Raw genomic sequence first — 20,360 nt, 5'->3', positions numbered from 1 at the left:
TGATCTCAATTTCAAATCATTTCTGGGTAACAACTAAGTACCTTAATGTGATTGTTTTCAATTAAAATTGTCAAAAATAAGAAAAAAATTGCTTCTTAACGAAGAGCAATTTCTCAAGCAAGAATTTTGCTAGGACTGTCTGGGAGTGTTCTGAGCAGGGAGGGGAAAACTTAAAATTAACTGTTTTTGGCAGAGAGGTTTGGAACTCTCTTTCTTATTGGTCTAATTTACCGCATGGTGATGTCACCATGGAAGGCCAATACTCCATCCCACCAAAACAGGCTGAAATTTCAGGCGGTATTTTCAAACAGCTCTTACACTAAAAGTGCATTATCATCATTTTCACAGTATTATTCCAACCTCATAGTGTGGAAATATATATAAATATATAGAACACAGGAAAATCGTGTGTGTGTGTGTGTGTGTGTGTGTGTATGCGGGTGTGTTATGAACAATATCAATATTTCCCCCAAAAAAAAGAGTTTAAAAGGCCCTGCTGCAGACAAACATAGGCTATCGGATGTGTATGTAGCTTGTTTGCCATGCAGATTTTAGAATATTTACATGAAAATATGTCGCCAATTGGATGGAAGCCTAGCTAATGATGGAAACCGGACGTTTTGGTACAATTTCATAAATTGTAAATGTAGCTCAGCTGGTAGAGCACGACGCTTGTAACGCCAAGGTAGTGGGTTCGATCCCCGGGACCACCCATACACAAAAATGTATGCACGCATGACTGTAAGTCGCTTTGGATAAAAGCGTCTGCTAAATGGCATATTATTATTATTATAATTTGTTTGTTTGACATGGTAGGATCTTTTTGTGTTAGTAAAAAGATTATGCCAGAAATGGCAGTGGAAACGCCTGATATAACAACCATCATATCGAAGTAAACTTGGAGTCACGGAATGACATGGTTTGTGGTCCTCCCACTATGACTTGGGAAAGCATGCAGTTTATTAGGCTACAAGTGAAATAAGTTATGATGAACTTCACAGGGAGGTGAAAGTGCACGGTGAACTTGATGCTCCATTCCAATAAATATTGAGTGTTATTCTGGTGACATGATGATCGATGCTTGACTGCCGTAAACAAAGAGGTTGTGAGTTCACTTATTGTATAAATAAACATTCACAATGTAATCAGGTATGTCAAAGAGTGTCAAATATTTAAGTTGAAAACACTGTGACCGTGTGATGTTCCGGGACAGCCTAAGGACTTACTTTTGTTTGCAGGCATCACCTGTGAAATGTCAAAATATCCATGTGAAACTTCATGAGAAATATCATCACATGTGAAGTGTTCCAAAACCACATGGTTTCGCATGATTTCACATGTACATTTTCACCTTATGAAAAAAACAAAAACTTAATTTCCACGTAATCATGTGGTTTTTCAGTAAGGGACAACTGAGTAGGCTCCAAATATTGTGGCTGTCACACTACACATAACATGCAGATGACTCAGAAATGTTTCCCTGTTGTTGGCAGTATGCAAATTGACTTGGCATGAAATTGTATGTGTAAATTGAGATTTTAAAACGTTGATGTGTGACCAAATATTGACTTGGGAAGAATGATTGTCACCGCAGGTGAGATACAGTATCTCACTCAATCACTAAAGTTGAGATATCAGAGAACCTGGGTTACGCAAGTAACTTTGAGATCTAATGCCAAATGCAGTATAAAAGCCATTTCAAATCAAATCAAATCAAATCAAATTTTATTGCCCACATGCGCCGAATACAACAGGTGCAGACATTACAGTGAAATGCTTACTTACAGCCCTTAACCAACAGTGCATTTATTTTTTATAAAAAAGTAAAATAAAACAACAACAAAAAAGTGTGGAGAAAAAAAAGAGCAGAAGTAAAATAAAATAACAGTAGGGAGGCTATATATACAGGGGGGTACCGGTGCAGAGTCAATGTGTGGGGGCACCGGCTAGTTGAGGTAGTTGAAGTAATATGTACATGTGGGTAGAGTTAAAGTGACTATGCATAAATAATTAACAGAGTAGCAGCAGCGTAAAAAGATGGGGTGGGGGGGCAGTGCAAATAGTCCGGGTAGCCATGATTAGCTGTTCAGGAGTCTTATGGCTTGGGGGTAGAAGCTGTTGAGAAGTCTTTTGGACCTAGACTTGGCACTCCGGTACTGCTTGCCGTGCGGTAGCAGAGAGAACAGTCTATGACTAGGGTGGCTGGCGTCTTTGACAATTTTGAGGGCCTTCCTCTGACACCGCCTGGTATAGAGGTCCTGGATGGCAGGAAGCTTGGCCCCAGTGATGTACTGGGCCGTACGCACTACCCTCTGTAGTGCCTTGCGGTCGGAGGCCAAGCAGTTGCCATACCAGGCGGTGATGCAACCAGTCAGGATGCTCTCGATGGTGCAGCTGTATAATTTTTTGAGGATCTGAGGACCCATGCCGAATCTTTTCAGTCTCCTGAGGGGGAATAGGCTTTGTCGTGCCCTCTTCACGACTGTCTTGGTGTGTTTGGACCATGATAGTTCGTTGGTGATGTGGACACCAAGAAACTTGAAGCTCTCAACCTGTTCCACTACAGCCCCGTCGATGAGAATGGGGGTGTGCTCAGTCCTCTTTTTTTTCCTGTAGTCCACAATCATCTCCTTTGTCTTGGTCACGTTGAGGGAGAGGTTGTTATCCTGGCACCACACGGCCAGGTCTCTGACCTCCTCCCTATAGGCTGTCTCATCGTTGTCGGTGATCAGGCCTACCACTGTTGTGTCATCTGCAAACTTAATGATGGTGATGGAGTCGTGCCTGGCCATGCAGTCATGGGTGAACAGGGAGTCCAGGAGGGGACTGAGCATGCACCCCTGAGGGGCCCCCGTGTTGAGGATCAGTGTGGCAGATGTGTTGTTACCTACCCTTACCACCTGGGGGCGGCCCGTCAGGAAGTCCAGGATCCAGTTGCAGAGGGAGGTGTTTAGTCCCAGGATCCTTAGCTTAGTGATGAGTTTTGAGGGCACTATGGTGTTGAATGCTGAGCTGTAGTCAATGAATAGCATTCTCACGTAGGTGTTCCTCTTGTCCAGGTGGGAAAGGGCAGTGTGGAGTGCAATAGAGATTGCAACATCTGTGGATCTGTTGGGGCGGTATGCAAATTGGAGTGGGTCTAGGGTTTCTGGGATAATGGTGTTGATGTGTGTGTGGTGTGTGTGCGCGTGCATGTAGCCTATACAGTTGAAGTCTGAAGTTTATATACACCTTAGCCAAATACATTTAAACTCAGTTCTGACATTTAATCCTAGGAAAGATTCCCTGTCTTAGGTCAGTTAGGATCACCACTTTATTTTAAGAATGTGAAATGTCAGAATAATAGTAGAGATAATTATTTATTTCAGCTTTAATCTCTTTCATCACATTCCCATTGGGTCAGAAGTTTACATACACTCAATTAGTATTCGGTAGCTTTGCCTTTCAATTGTTTAACTTGGGTCAAACGTTTCTTGTAGCCTTCCACAAGCTTCCCACAATAAGTTGGGTGAATTTTGGCCCATTCCTCCTGACAGCTGGTGTAACTGAGTCAGGTTTGTAGGCCTCCTTGCTCGCACACACTTTTTCAGTTCTGCCCACAAATATTCTATAGGATTGAGGTCAGGGCTTTGTGATGGCCACTCCAATACCTTGACTTTGTTGTCCTTAAGCCATTTTTCCACAACTTTGGAAGTATGCTTGGGGTCATTGTCCATTTGGAAGACACATTTGCGACCAAGCTTTAACTTAATGACTGATGTCTTGAGTTGTTGCTTCAATATATCCACATAATTTTCCTTCCTCATGATGCCATCTATTTTGTGAAGTGCACCAGTCCCTCCTGCAGCAAAGCACCCCCACAGCATGATGCTGCCACCCCCGTGCTTCACAGTTGCGATGGTGTTCTTCGACTTGCAAGTCATCCCCTTTTTCCTCCAAACATAACGATGGTCATTATGGCCAAACAGTTCTATTTTTGTTTCATCAGACCAGAGGACATTTCTCCAAAAAGTATGATCTTTGGCCCCATGTGCAGTTGCAAACCGTAGTCTGGCTTTTTTATGGCGGTTTTGGAGCAGTGGCTTCTTCCTTGCTGAGCGGCCTTTCAGGTTATGTCAATATAAGACTTGTTTTACTGTGGATATATAGATACTTTTGTACCTGTTTCCTCCAGCATCTTCACAAGGTATTTTGCTGTTGTTCTGGGATTGATTTGTACTTTTTGCACCAAAGTACGTTCATCTCTAGGAGACAGAACACGTCTCCTTCCTGAGTGGTGTGACGGCTGCGTGGTCCCATGGTGTTTATACTTGCGTACTATTGTTTGTACAGATGAACGTGGTACCTTCAGGCGTTTGGAAATTGCTCCCAAGGATGAACCAGACTTGTGGAGGTCTACAATTTTTTTTCTGAGGTCTTGGCTGATTTATTTTGATTTTCCCATGATGTCAAGCAAAGAGGCACTGAGTTTGAAGGTAGGGCTTGAAATACATCCACAGGTACACCTCCAATTGACTCAAATTATGTCAATTAGCCAGAAGCTTCTAAAGCCATGACATCATTTTCTGGACTTTTCCAAGCTGTTTAAAGGCACAGTCAACTTATGACCCACTGGAATTGTGATACAGTGAATTATAAGTGAAATAATCTGTCAGTAAACAATTGTTGGAAAAATTACTTGTGTCATGTACAAAGTAGATGTCCTAACCGACTTGCCAAAACTATAGTTTGTTAACAAGAAATTTGTGGAGTGGTTGAAAAACGAGTTTTAACCTAAGTGTATGTACACTTCCGACTTCAACTGTATGTATCGGATGATGCCGGTGTGCCATACAGTATTTGTTCATCTACACATCACCTGATGCATGTGGATTGTGTAACCACTCAGAATACTGGGTCACATGACACCTGCAAAACATGTTTCCTTGTTGTTGTCAGTATCAGTACCTTGAGACCTGGGGGTTATCCAGTCATTGACCCCCTTTGGTGATGTTATCACTGGCCTTTAGCTGGGTTGGGCTCGGTCAACAGTCATTGGCTGAAGCTGTTCTGCTGACCGGGTTTTCACCAACCTGCCTGGAAGGTGTGTGCTGGAGTGGGTCTTTAAAAGACCACCTGCCAGAATTCAAGAGTTTATGTTGGGTATGGTCTTTAAGAACTATCAAACTAGGCCTGCCTGTTGAAACATATGAAAATGCTCAAAAACTAGTAGTCAGTAAGCTATTTCAAATATTTGGGTTGGAAAAAGTTAATGTTATATGGACCCAGGATAACACAGCTGATCCGGCATTTTTATTTGTAAGATAATAGGCCTACTGTAGACCAATGTATCGGACCTGCTTCATCGGAATGACTTTTGAATAAGTTTGTTTAGTTTTTCAATTGGATGTTTGCTCACTTTATTTGAAGTGATCACTGGTTTGCGTATCCTACTCCAACCTTCCACGAATGCAGACAGACTGTATGAACGTGCGCCAGACTCGTGTGACGTCGTCTCACTGTCCTGAACAACAGGGCAGTGGGGTGGCGTCGCGTCACATCGTTCGCCTAGCTCCCATTGGCCGACGCGACTCACCCGACACAGCTGTGACTGTTTTCTGCAGAGGAAGTCTGTCTCTGGAATGAGGTCTGCGCTCAGGAATGAAATTGCAGCTTTTTTCTGCCTCTCTCTCCCAACGGTGATGTGATCTAACAACGTGATAACAGTCTTAGAGCAGTACAACTCACAGCTTCATCATTGTCGAGGTGCGAATGAACAAAGTCGGTTCTCGTTAGATCATACAGTTGGAACGTCTGGAGATCAAGGTTAGAAGAGATCGATTCATTCTGCGTTGCTATTGTCAATTGATAATCATAGTAAGATTGTGGCAAATTGAAATGTAGTGGTAAAACTGCTTGAGAAAAACATGATCTACAAAGGCCAGGCTAGACACCTCTTTTATTTGATGTCTGTCTAGCTTAGTGGTGGTCTTGCAACATTGTTGCCGGTGTTCCTTTAGATTAGATATAACGTATTGATGCAAATCTGTGTTAGCTACGATGTATTAACGCATCTTTGTTGTTTCCAGCACTCTTAAGTGCCAAATGCCAAGACTAGAAGAACACTTTTGGAGTCGATCCTGTGCATCGAGGGTGGAATCTAATCATTTTTCTGGGGGAAACTGGGTCGCATCGAGAGCTGAAGAAATGATGTCCATTGTCACGACAGTGCTCAGCAATGCATATGGCTCGCTGCACAGTGTGCGAACAGCAAACTTGATCAGACGGGGTCTCGTCCTTTTCACCGTGGGAGTAGTTCTTGCATTGGTGCTCAACTTGCTGCAGTTACAAAGAAATGTGACTTTGTTTCCCGAAGAGGTGATGGCAACTTTGTTTTCATCAGCGTGGTGGATTCCCCCTTGCTGCGGCACGGCAGCTGGTGAGTTGTCACTTTTAAACCTATATCTTGAGTTAATCATTCTGTATGAATGAATGAGGTTGCTATATGTACTTTAAATATGGATCAAGGAATGTGAATTGGGCTTTGAAGGGGGGAGGGGTGGGATAGGATGGGGCTGGTCAGCTTGTGTGTTTCATGATGCCATTATAGGCAGCTAACTACAGCCTGGGCTACATAATCATTTACCGTTTATTCCATCATTGTTATTGTTCTATATAGTCATTGTGTAAGTGTTCTCGCAGCCATGAGCCCATAATGGTGAGTGTTTTGTCTGGGGAAAACATACAGTAGTATTTATATTGCCCTCCAATGCTCCAATAGGCTTCCCTAGAAACAGCCGGATATGGAGGGTCATTAGGGTTGTGCTTCTTTTTCATTGGCTGCTTTCATAACGGGTGAGCTGTGGAGGTGGTCCATAATTGGCTGCTGCCTCGAACATGCCACTACAGAAAAAGAGAAACAAGGAAGTCGTGTGCAGTCAGAATTAAATAAATAAATAATTTTCACCACCAACCCCTCCCTCATGTTCTTGAGAAGTAGTGATTCACAAAAAAACAGAAATAAGAATGTTACAATTCAATTTGGAGACAATGATGTAACGTTTTTATTTTAGTGATACAATGTTCCAGACTTGTCTTTTCACAGGTTACAGACATGTTTGCAATGACTGATAGGCGGGAAATAATAAAGTGTCCCTGAAAGTGAAAGTAGAAAGCAATCTTGTTGTTTGTTTCATTTCTGTCTATTTTGATCCCAAATTGAAACTCAAAGAAATACCATTTTCAAGCCCATAGAACAATATGAGTCAGTTTGATTTGTATGTAGGCTATTTAGTGATGTACTAACTCAACTGTCCTTTCTGCAGCTGTTGTTGGCCTGCTATACCCCTGCATCGACAGCCATCTAGGAGAGCCCCACAAGTTCAAGAGGGAATGGGCCAGTGTCATGAGATGCATCGCAGTGTTCGTTGGCATCAACCATGCCAGTGCTGTATCCTTTCTAAACAACAACAACTTCACAATGTGCACGCTCTCATGTTGGCTACCTCCAATCTAGAAAAGGACGGACACATATTTACACCAAAGTAATTTTATCACATCCAGAGCTTAAACAAGGATGAGGGTCTACTAAATGTGTAATTAATAATTGAGTAACATTCTGTGATTAGTTTGATATATTATATTGTTGTTTTACTACTTTTACAGCCCCGAAGGCAATTCAGCTAGTGTCAGTGGGACAGTGGGTGGAATTCCCCACAGCATTCCTGCTTGTTTTGATTCCTTGACATACCTTCCAAGTATGTATGGAACAGATAGTTGCTTTAAACATATACACAGCTTGTGCCAACCACACTGTAATGCTTTGATGTAACAGTCAAACAAATACTATATTTTATAAACATATTTGAAGGGATTTTTTTACTGAAGAGATACTAAGAGATGATGACTGTGGGGAAGAGAGAGGTTGTGTCAAAGGGTAGTAGGCCTGGATTCGAACCTATGCAAACAAATACAGTCTTTGTCCTTAACTGCTCCATTTCACAGAAACTACACTTTGCCAATAATGCCCAGCTGTCCCTGACCCTGGCTGCCCTGTCCCTGGGACTGTGGTGGACGTTTGACCGCTCGAGGAGTGGCTTCGGCCTGGGCATCGGGACGGCATTCCTTGCCACCGTTATCACACAGCTGCTGGTCTACAACGGCGTCTATCAGTAAGTCAAGTCACGCTTTTATTTTACCATGTCACGCTAACTGAGAAGTTAACCCCACACTGTAAATCCCAAGGCATTTTTAACTCAAATACTTCTAGTAAGTTTAACTCAAAGTAAATGAAAAGTAATTACTTAAAATATTTGTGGTACTGACTCAAAACTAAATGACAAGTCACTTCAACTACATTTTAAAAGTTATGATAACAAATTAACTTTTTACCCAGCATGCTCTACTGCAGGTTGATTTTGTTTTGATTAATCTTCTGCTACACAAAGATAAATATCATCAATTTTTCTAAATTAATCCAATCATTTAGTTGGATTTTTTGCACCCGTTGCTGAAATGGTTGTTCCAGTTTAAATGGCTTAGGTAGTGTCCTCCCACTGTTCCTAACCCTGACAGTCATTATGTATGCAGGTTGCGGGTGAATAAAAATGTAAACTGTTGGATATCCTAACTCTTGTTTTTTATTTTATTGTTACATGTATTTCTACACACATTTTACATACATGGCACTTTTATTTTTCTACTACAGTAGTTGCATAGCAAGAATAAAGTAATTTGATATACATTACATCTGGATAGATAGTACTTATACATTATACATCGCGTTTTCAGTCTTAACTATTATTGAACATGATTTTAAATTCACCCCTCAGCTACTCTGTCCATCCCACCGATCTCCGTAAACTGCCCTCTTATGATTTCCATGTGCCATATATTTTCAAATGTTTATTTTTCAATTACTCATCACTTTGCAAGCCAGCAAAATGTGACTTGCAGGTAGGGTTGCAAAATTCTGGTACATTTCCCAGGTTTTCCAGAAATCCCGGTTGGAAGATTCCTGGAAATCCTCCAACCAAGAATGTTTTTACATCTGGGAATTTTGGGAAAGTTACCAAAATGTTGCAACCGTACTTGCAGTCCTGATGTGGCCTGTAAACCATGAGTTTCAGGCCACTGTATTAGGGTAAAGCTAGGCCTCAAAATAAGGCCTTATGAGAAATGTAATGTCATAAAGAGTTATAATATTCACCTAGGAACTCACTTGAAGGCCACAGGACTGAAAATGAACGAATTCAACAACCATTTCTCTGTCACTAACAAATACAGTCATGGGTGGTAACTCTACAATTCACTCAAATGCAAAGCACACTGGGAAATTATATTGGAGGCGTGGCTTAGTGGGGGCGTTACAACTCAAATCTGGACCACCTACAGGGTCACAGTGACTATCGGTTTGAGGAGTAACTACAAAATCACTTTAAGTAACTGTACTCAGATATATTAAGTGCAAAGGGTTTCCTCAAAAGTTTTGAGTAATGACAGCACATTGGGGTTAACCGTGCAGACCAACTGTCAAAAATGCATTCACAAGATATAAGATAATAAGATAGGCCGTTTTGGAGACGTTTTTATTCAAAGTGACATACAGTACTGCAAGTATACATTTTTTGTATGGGTGGCCCCAGCGGGAATAGAACCTATATTCCCGACGTTGCAAGTGCCATGCTCTACCAACTGTGCTGCCATGACCATATTATGATGTTATTATATTTTGGTGGATGTTATGGTATCATTACTTACCTTAAAGTTTTAGTACAGCCAGTGAATCAAATAAGGTGTTTTTTGAGAAAAGATGTCTATCTCCTTTGTGAATGACGTATTATTAAAGTGTATTTTCTGGAACTGGTCTCAGTCACCTGATTCCAGTAAAGATGATCTGACAGATAAGACATGAAAATGAAAGCAATTATTTTTTGGTGATACGGATTCCCCCATGCCTCTACACCCAATTATTGGCCCTCCTACCTGCCTCTGTGGCACCTCCTCAAAAACATCCTGGGGAGAAGGAGCACTCTGTTGCTTCAGTGAGGGGCTTACAAAGAACTGTGTTCAAAAGGCCTCACAGCTTCTGTTGACTGAAGGGAAGAGAGAGATGAAATGGAGAGGGAGAGGATTTTATATTTCTGCATTAAACTTTAATAATGCTGCCTTCCCCCTTCCGAGATCTGTTTTTGAAACTGTGTTTAAGTTGCCATTCCTCTTTTAAGACTTGTCTCGACATGTCTTATTTGGGGCTAGATTTGACTATTGGGGCAGATATTTAATTTAATCTGATGTATTTTTCTCCCTCTCTTATAGATACACGTATCCAGACTTTCTGTATGTGCGCTCTTGGCTTCCATGCATATTCTTCTCAGGAGGAGTGACTGTGGGGAACATAGGACGCCAGCTAGCCATGGTAAGTCCTGTCCCCTATTTTCTTAGTCAAATTCTGCTGGTTTGTAAGCACATTAACACATTGACAGCGCATTGACATGTTCATGTGGTACGAACGTTTGTGAGAGAAAAGGCCTGACACAACACAATGTCGGCTATAATGCCTTCATCAGGTGTACGCCCGAAGTCTGTCCTTATTCTGTGTAGAGTTCTTCACAGTCACGTCCATTATACGGTTCGACTGAATTAAAGTGTGAAAACAAAATTAAGCATGTTGTTTTGTTTTTCACAGTAACAAGCCAGTCTTACAGCGAGTCCTAGAGCTAAATGTACCAAAGGGTCATTTGCTGCTTGTTGTTTTTGATTGATGGTGTTTGAAATGTTGGCAGTTGGCACGAGCTTGCTTTCTTTTATTTATTTTTCTCTCACTCTTTTTCACTCTGTCTCTCTCTGAGATGGATTAAGACTGTTTACCTTTCATTCAGTCTTTTAGAGTTGCCTTTGAATTGTTTTCAAACTTGCATCTTGTGTTTCTCAACAAAGCAGCCAGCTTGGTTGTGGCAGGAACGCGTTAGCACTAGAGTTCAGTCAACTGGGTTGCATTCACTAGGCACGAAACAGAAGAAAATGGACTGAAACAGTGAGGGACTACAAGAACTTGTCCAATATGAAACGGTTATTTTGGTTTTTCATTGCAAAACATTTTGCTACAGTTTGCACTAATAAAAACGACCCTGATTATTGTAGCTAATATTTGATCGGGGCTTGGCTGGAGTAGCATTTTAAAGGCCATTAAGAAAGAGTAGTGGTTAGGAATTACACAGTTAGAAGCCATTTTTAGTGATGTGTTAATTTGAGCTTTTGTTCATTATACTTGTAGTTGTAGTATAGTATGAAATCAGGCCAGCGATTGAACTGTTGAGAAGCTGACTCAAGTTTTTGTGCTTCCAAAAGTTTGAAATGACAGAAATATTGCCTTAATAAATAACAATATTGAAAGCGCTTTTCCTTTAATCCTTCTTCAGTAGCCTACGTATAACTGGTTATGTAGCTTTACCTTTCTGTTTTATGTGGTTGTTGTCATCTACAGTGCCTTGCAAAGGTATTCCTCCCCCTTGGCGTTTTTCCTATTTTGTTGCATTACAACCTGTAATTTAAATTGATTTTTATTTGGATTTCATCTAATGGATATACACAGAATAGTCCAAATTGTTGAAGTGAAATGAAAAAAATAACTTCTTTCAAAAAATTCTAAAAAATAAATAACGAAAAAGTGGTGTGTGCATATGTATTCACCCCCTTAGCTATGAAGCCCCTAAATAAGATCTGGTGCAACCAATTACCTTCAGAAGTCACATAATTAGTTAGATTGCACACAGGTGGACTTTATTTAAGTGTCACATGATCTCATTATATATACACCTGTTCTGAAAGGCCCCAGAGTATGCAACACCACTAAGCAAGGGGCACCACCAAGCAAGCGGCACCATGAAGACCAAGGAGCTCTCCAAACAGGTCAGGGACAAAGTTGTGGAGAAGTACAGATCAGGGTTGGGTTATAAAAAAATATCAGAAACTTTGAACATCCCACGGAGCACCATTAAATCCATTATTAAAAAATGGAAAGAATATGGCACCACAACAAACCTGCCAAGAGAGGGCCGCCCACCAAAACTCACGGACCAGGCAAGAAGGGCATTAATCAGAGAGGCAACAAAGAGACCAAAGATAACCCTGAAGGAGCTGCAAAGCTCCACAGCGGAGATTGGAGTATCTGTCCATAGGACCACTTTAAGTCATACATTCCACAGAGCTGGGCTTTACGGAAGAGTGGCCAGAAAAAAGCCATTGCTTAAAGAAAAAAATAAGCAAACACATTTGGTGTTCGCCAAAAGGCATGTGGGAGACTCCCCAAACATATGGAAGAAGGTAATCTGGTCAGATGAGACTAAAATTGAGCTATATGGCCATCAAGGAAAACGCTATGTCTGGCGCAAACGCAACACCTCTCATCACCCCGAGAACACCATCCCCACAGTGAAGCATGGTGGTGGCAGCATCATGCTGTGGGGATGTTTTTCATCGGCAGGGACTGGGAAACTGGTCAGAATTGAAGGAATGATGGATGGCGCTAAATACATGGAAATTCTTGAGGGAAACCTGTTTCAGTCTTCCAGAGATTTGAGACTGGGACGGAGCAGGACAATGACCCTAAGCATACCGATAAAGCAATGGTTTAAGGGGAAACATTTAAATGTCTTGGAATGGCCTAGTCAAAGCCCAGACCTCAATCCAATTGAGAATCTGTGGTATGACTTAAAGATTGCTGGACACCAGCGGAACCCATCCAACTTGAAGGAGCTGGAGCAATTTTGCCTTGAAGAATGGGAAAAAATCCCAGTGGCTAAATGTGCCAAGTTTATAGAGACATACCCCAAGAGACTTGCAGCTGTAATTGCTGCAAAAGGTGGCTCTACAAAGTATTGACTTTGGGGGGGTGAATAGTTATGCACGCTCAAGTTTTCTGTTTTTTTGTCTTGTTTGTTTCACACCCAAAAAATATTTTGCATCTTCAAAGTGGTAGGCATGTTGTGTAAATCAAATGATACAAACCCCAATTTTTATTCCAGGTTGTAAGGCAACTAAATAGGAAAAAGTGGGGTGAATACTTTCACAAGCCACTGTATGTCATTTTGTCTGTAAATGTTGATGGTTTAATTTTGTCTTTAGCGCTCTTGAATGCAAGAAATATTCCTGTATAAGACCAACTAAGTTCTGGGACGTACATTATGTTCTGGTATGGTCTACATATGCTTAACACATGACTCAGGGCTCTGACGGGATGTTCTAAATCAGGAGAAACAGGAAGAGGGAGAGGGAGAACTCTCTCTTCTAGACACGTATACCATTTAGGGGGGTTAGGGAGGCCTTGAGGAAGGGGTATCACAATTTACTGCAACCCCAGTTTTAGATAATCTTTTCACAGTTGGACACCATGGTCCACTGTATAATAGCCCTATAGTCTACTGTCAAGAACTGCAGAACTCAGCCTTATGTTAAAGTCGTCAATAATGTTATTCTCCGATCCCCATTGTGGATGTTACCACTGTAGGAAGATGTCTGTTGTTTGCTGATATTGATTCAGATGTAGAGCATGATATATGAACATGAGCTTTCCTCTCTCTCCCTTCAGGGTGGTGTCGAGAAACTCCACAACGACTGAACAGAGATCAGCTGAAGAGGAGAAAGAAGGAAGACTGACAATATGGAGAGCAGGCGTAACGGAACCAAGTCTGCCGTCATGGGGAGAGACATTTAAATTAGAAAGAAAATAGACTCTTATTATTTTGTTACTACTTTTCTGTGCGTTATAACAAAGAGCTAGCCAGAACACCCTTGACCTAACGTGCCATGACTTCTGCACCTCCTGGTGGCCAAAATAACTTATAGTATTAGGCTAGCAGTTAGCCGCTATGCTATCCCTATTAGGGTCCATGTAGCATTAGTCCTGAAGCTAGCCGCAAAGCTATCCCTGTTAGGGTTCATATAGCATTAGGATAGCAGTTAGACGCTAGGCTATACCTGTTTGGGTCCAAATAGCATTAAGCTAGCAGTTAGCCGCTAGGCCAACCCCGTTTGGGTCCATATAGCATTAGGCTAGCAGTTAGCCGCTAGGCTATACCTGTTTGGATCCAAATAGCATTATGCTAGCAGTTAGCCGCTAGGCTATCCCTGTTTGGGTCCATATACCATTAGGCTAGCTTCTAGCCACTAGGTCCTCCCTCACTATGGCAGGACAGTATTTGCCCTTCCAGTTCTTCGAAATGAAAAGTTAACTGGTTTCAGTTTTACAGTGTAAGAGTGAACTATTCGCTTTTTGCAGGTGTGTGTGTGGATTTGTGCAGGTCTTAACAGAAAAGATGAGGTGAAAAGGTGGTGCTACAATGTTTGCTTTTTTGTTATGCCTGAGTACAAAATGACCTTAAAAGGGAAACGTTTCAGAGCTGTGCAAAAATGTCCGATACTCACAGAGACAGTGACCAGCGGTATGTCACCGATGACATGTATTGTGTGTTCACAATATTGTAATTAACCAAGAGAAGTATTTATCTCTGAGAAATTAGAAAGCCAACACCTATAACCCCAAACCAAATATACATGAGATCACAGATGATGTGACCATGTTTTGAATGATGTACCATGATGCTACAATAAGTAAGCATATTCATGGTTGCAGTGAAATCAGTAATGATAACAAAAAGGCACCTGAATGTAATCGGGTGTGAAAGCTCACCTCTTGGCTGACTTCCTGGACATGGTGTGCAACCTGGAGGTGACCTATGACCCCTCAAATGAATGGCAGATTTCCTATTTTGAATTTTCCAGACTAAGCATTAAAGTTTAGGAACATACATTAAGAGAAGGAGACAGGACATTTTTACTATGGCCTTGAGGATTTGCAATCTGTGATTGCCTTTGTATTATATAATTGAGTGCTTTTGTCACTACTATACCAGTTCAGTTTTATTACTTGTACATCATTATATATTGCTTACATGTATAATCACTTCCCTATATAATCAGACAGGTATTACCACACTAGACCTAGTTAGTTCAATAGTTGGGGGGCTAACGAATAAAAGTGCAATCACATATATACTTGAGCCGACTATTCTTATTTATTATTTCTGACAAAGGTTAAGAGATGAGACTCTGTGGACTCAGATGCAGTGTGGATATAGAAAAGGTGCATAAAATAAGCAATAACAGCAGTTTTTGTAAAAAAAACAAAAAGTATGTCTGAGATGACTGTATACCAATGACTATTCTCACCGTGAGAAGATAAAAAACATTGTGTCAAACTGTTTGTAAATTCTCCTAGTAGTTAAAATGTTAGTAAATGGGAATACAGATTATTATGTGTTATGTTTTGTGATGTATAGATCACAGAGGGGTTGGTTGGTACGCCTGGTTCGGTGTGAATCTTTGCTCAATTTCAGGTGTTCGTCCCAAATGGCACCCTATTCCCTATATACATATGGGCCGTGGTCAAAAGTAGTGCACTATATAGGGTGCCATTTTGGATGCACTCCAGGTGTGCTGCTGGGAGAAAAGGAAGCTTTATTATTGGGGTGGTTGAAACACCTATTATTTCAATGTGTAGAGAGTGTGAGTATGTGTTTTCAGCTGTGCATCATTTTTATTACCTTGGAAAATAAAAAGGAACTCCTAATGACGTGTGCGTATCTACATTATGTCTACATAGTTCTGTCAAACATACAGATACAAGAAGATTTGTGTGCACATCATTTTGAGCCCAATGCATGAAGTGTTTGTATGAGAGTTTACCCCATTGGTAAGTTTGCCATCTGAAAATGTAATTGATACAAACACATAAGGTATGCAAATGAGACATAACAAAAATATAGATGCTATTTTATTCAGAATTTTGATCACTAATAAATTGTTTTATTCTGTCTTGGAAAACGCAGGAGGTATAGTGGAGATTCTGTCTGCGTCCAAAAGGGTACCCTATACCCTATATCAGGGATGGGCAACTGGCGGCTGCCCCTTCTTTTGTAGGCCCACGGAACAATTTCCCCCTTTACAATTTCCCCCTTTACAATTTCCCCCTTTACAATTTCCCCCTTTACAATTTCCCCCTTTAGAATAGTAGAATACACAAGGTGCAATTTAGACATTTGGTTGTGCATCATCAGTTTTTATTTTGTTATGTCAGTTAATAGCTAGGTTGACTTGTTGCGGATAAAAGTCTTTGCGCAATGACATGGTGCACAAAATAAATGACCACTCTGGTATTGGCATGTGCGCTCTAGCCAACTGCTCACAGAAACAGTGCAGGTATAGCCTACATGAAGAGATTATTATGGACAAAAGAGCAAGATTATTTTTATTTGTCAAAGGCAGCCAAGCATCGATCATCATGTCACCAGAATAATAACACCCTCTATATTTATTGGAAAGGAGCATCAAGCTCATCACCGTGCACTTTCACCACCCTGTGAAGTTCATCGTCATTTATTTCATCTGTAGCCTAATAAACTGCATGCTTTCCTGAGTCGTAGTGGGAGGACCACACAACATGTCATCGTGTGAGTCCAAGTTTTCTTCGATATGATGGTTATCATATCAATATTTGCGCATAAAAGTGTTTCCACCTCCATTTCTCGCATTAATTCATTTTACTGACACAAAAGGATCCCACCTTGTCTAGTGTATTTAGTTTTGGCAACATTTGGCAAGTTTACCGACAAATTTGCTGTTTCCATCAGGCCTTCATTTTTTTTTTCCGACATGTACTTTACGCGCATAAACAGGTAGGATGGAAACCTGGTTAGTGACAGTCACTCAATTAGCCCATGTCAGCAAAACAGTATTAAGTCAGGGTGTATGCAGACCAGAGCTCTGCTATCCGACCCGAGCCCAACAGCCCTGACATTATACATCGGGTTAGAGCCGGGTAAGGCCTGTTTTTTCATTAATAACTAGGGTACTGGCAGGGCTCGGGTATTACTAATTGATCACTAACATTTTGAAACTGAGCCATTTGCGCGTGCTCTGCTGCGCAGTACATTCATATCTGACTAAGATCATAACATGGTGTCAGAAGTGCATCAACCTCATCAACTATAAAACAGGAGAGATTATTTCACAGAAAATAATAATGTTCTTTGAGTTTTGTCGTAGTTTAGAGTTACGAAAATTAGCTAACAGCAAACTGCTGTCATGACACTTTATTGAGAGCAGAGCAGCCCAAGCGGAGCCGTTGTTATGGATACTCACATACTCAGAGCGCCATGAGCAGAGTACATGCAGAGCGAGCTGAGCGTAAGGAGCGAGTGACAGACAGACAGAGAGGAGCAGCTAATGGATTTACTAACGTAGGAAGTGATTTCAGGTTTCGGGCAGGGCCTTAAATTTGGCAGAAGCAATTGGGCCTGGGTAGGGTAGGGCTTAAAATTATTTTTGTGGCCCTCACCCCCATCAAAGTTGCCCATCCCTGCCTTATATAGTGCACTATATAGGGAATAGGGTGTCATTCGGGACATATTATTATGAATAACTCCCATGGTGCTGCCCTTCAACCTTTACTTGCTAAGCTGATGCTTTCAACAGTTGCTGAGTAACCTAGTGAGTCATCGCTCTCTCTGGGTGTGCAAGGGCAACGATTATTAAAGGCACAAGCTACAGCATAGTTAGAGGATTATTAGGACAAACTGCAGTATTATAGAGGAAAAAGAATACTTTGTCCGTTTTCATTTAGAGAATGGATTTCTTTCTCATCCATTTTATTCATCACTGTCCTAATTCTAACTCGATCTGCCATTGAACTCCACGTTTGTTTACAAGACTGGATGACAACAGGAATTCCTGCCACTTAATTACTACGTGTCAAGATGGCTTCCACAAAGCAATAGTGTCCAAAAGTGCTGGGGCATCAGCGCAGCTCCATTGGAAGCTCGATTAGCCCGGCTTGTTATTGTTGTGTCTGTGGCAGGGGAAGCTGAATAGAGCAGGACAGTCTTTTGTCTGAGGCCCCTGTCACAGTCTCGACTACCATTATAATGTACTCATCTATTTTCCCCTTTTCTCTCACTCCCTGTCAACCCTCCCCCTCGTTGAACTTATATACCCCTGCCTGTCACTAGGATCACTATCATAAGAGGAGGAGCACCCCCTACCCAATCTGCTCCCCCCTCGTGACACGCCTTTCTGGAGAGCAGTCTTCTATTTATACCTAGCAGGGGACTGACAGTTAACCTTTTGCACTGGGGACATTTCTGGGAGTGAGGCCAATTTTCAGGCCGGATTCAGCCCTCGTTCTGAGAGCGTTGGGTCTCTCCCGACAGGGCAGCGATCCAGCGCCACATGCCACGGCTACGTTCCCCCTCTTAATATCTCCTCCTCCACTCAGTCAGAATAATTGGCGAGGCCTCAACCCTTTTCATTTCCCCCAGAGCTGACTGAAGGACTCCAATAGACAACCGCTCAAGCCAGCACAAATCTCTCTCTCTCTCCTCTGCCCTTGTCTCTCTTTCCTCTGCCTCCCTCTCTCCTCTGCATCACGTCCTCCTCTCATACATCAGCAGTTAGAAAACCACACAGGTCCTGATACAGTGCCCTGTGGGCCAACTTGACCCAACACTTGACAGTTGGGCTGTACGTATTATGGTACCATATTATTTTCCATCCACCTCAGGTGGTGTCAAAGCCAACAGCATGTTATCATGTCAGTGTGCTCTAGGGAGCCTTACTGTGCTAGTTCTAATCATTGTGAGTGTGATATGATATGATTGTGTACCTGTCTATGTACAGTACACAGGGCCTGAGCTACATGGCTACATACAGTGTATGTAATAGAGATGGCACCGACAAACATGGCAGCTCTGCTTCTAGCTCCTAAGCAACTTTGCAGTATTGTTTTTTGTGTGTGTTATTTCATACATTATTAGCCCAGAACTTTTTTTGTGTTATTACATACAGCCGGAAATAATTTTTGGATATCAGAGCGGCGGTATATATTTCTTAATTCCATTCTTTTACTTTTAGATTTGTGTGTATTGTTGTGAATTGTTAGATACTACTGCACTGTTGGAGCTAGGAACACAAGCATTTTGCTACATCTGCTAAATATGTGTATGTGACCAATACAATTTGATTAGATTTTTATTTCAGGAAGTATTCAGACCCCTTGACTTTTTCCACATTTTGTTACGATACAGCCTTCTTCTAAAATGGAATTAATAAAAAAAATTCTCATCAATCTACATACATCACCCCATAATGACGAAGCAAAAACACGTTTTTAGACATTTTTACGAATTTATAAAAAAAATAAAAAACGGAAATACCTTATTTACATAAGTATTCAGACCCTTTGCTATGAGACTCGAAATTAAGCTCAGGTGCATCCTGTTTCCATTGATCATACTTGAGATGTTTCCACCTGTGGTAAATTCAATTGATTGGACATGATTTGGAAAAACCAAACCATGAGGTCGAAGGAATTGTCTGTAGAGCTCCGAGACAGGATTGTGTCGAGGCACAGATCTGGGGAAGGGTACCAAAACATTTCTGCAGCATTGAAGGTCCCAAAGAACACAGTGGCCTCCATCATTCTTAAATGGAAGAAGTTTGAAATCACCAAGACTCTTCCTAGAGCTGGCTGCCCGGCCAAACTGAGCAATTGGGGGAGAAGGGCCTTGGTCAGGGAGGTGACGAAGAACCCGATGGTCACTCTGACAGAGCTCCAGAGTTCCTCTGTGGAGATGGGAGAACCTACCAGAAGGACAACCATCTCTGAAGAACTCCACCAATCAGGCCTTTATGGTAGAGTGGCCAGACAGAAGCCTCTCCTCAGTAAAAGGCACATGACAGCCCGCTTGGAGTTTGCTAAAAGCGACGTAAAGGACTCTCAGACAGTGGCGGCTCCTGAAAAAATTCTCAGGGGGGGCAATTTTTCTGATGATTTAGGTGGCCTACACACATTTTAAAAAAGATATGTCCAGCAACAACATGAAGACAGGGGCAGCATATAAGTCAATACCAGAAGCATTTATTGACTGATCTCAAAAGTGTTGGCTTACAAAAGCAAAATAAGTTATCACAGTAAAAATAATCAAGGGTGTTCTTTCACATTCCTCAACACTGCATAAACAATATGCATTTCCATAAAACACCTCATCTAATTGTGCCACAAAGTTGACAAGTCCAAGAAAAATACCAGGGTTGGTGGAGCCCTCAGTTTCATCTTTGCCTCGCAAAGCTAACTCAAACACTCCGCAAAACTTCACACACTGGATTAGCCGGCTGAGGATGTGGCGGTTCTTGCTAACCTCATCGTTGTGGTGGCGGACAGCTAGCCTGTATCCCTCATCCAGTTGAGTGGCAATGTTCACTCTCCCAAAAGCAGACAATCTCAAACAGCTATCCATGTGGGTCTTTGACAGCTCATGTTTCTTAAT

At 41.6% G+C, this 20,360-nt stretch overlaps 1 protein-coding gene across 1 annotated transcript; it reads left to right on the top strand.

Annotated features, from left to right (window-relative positions):
- Positions 1–5,580: 5,580 nt before the first annotated feature.
- On the top strand, positions 5,581–15,610 carry LOC311109371 (insulin-induced gene 1 protein-like). Its single transcript, XM_084152224.1, has 6 exons — positions 5,581–5,805; positions 6,069–6,418; positions 7,305–7,429; positions 7,984–8,150; positions 10,297–10,396; positions 13,568–15,610. The coding sequence occupies exons 2-6, from the start codon at positions 6,085–6,087 to the stop codon at positions 13,595–13,597; spliced, it is 756 nt and encodes a 251-aa protein (XP_084008350.1). The 5' UTR covers positions 5,581–5,805; positions 6,069–6,084; the 3' UTR covers positions 13,598–15,610.
- Positions 15,611–20,360: the final 4,750 nt, after the last annotated feature.

This window comes from Coregonus lavaretus, assembly GCF_964263955.1.
Source record: "Coregonus lavaretus genome assembly, chromosome: 34".
Taxonomy (NCBI): domain Eukaryota; kingdom Metazoa; phylum Chordata; class Actinopteri; order Salmoniformes; family Salmonidae; genus Coregonus; species Coregonus lavaretus.
The sequence above is the reverse complement of the archived record's forward strand: the minus strand, read 5'-3'. Positions and strand labels throughout refer to the sequence as shown.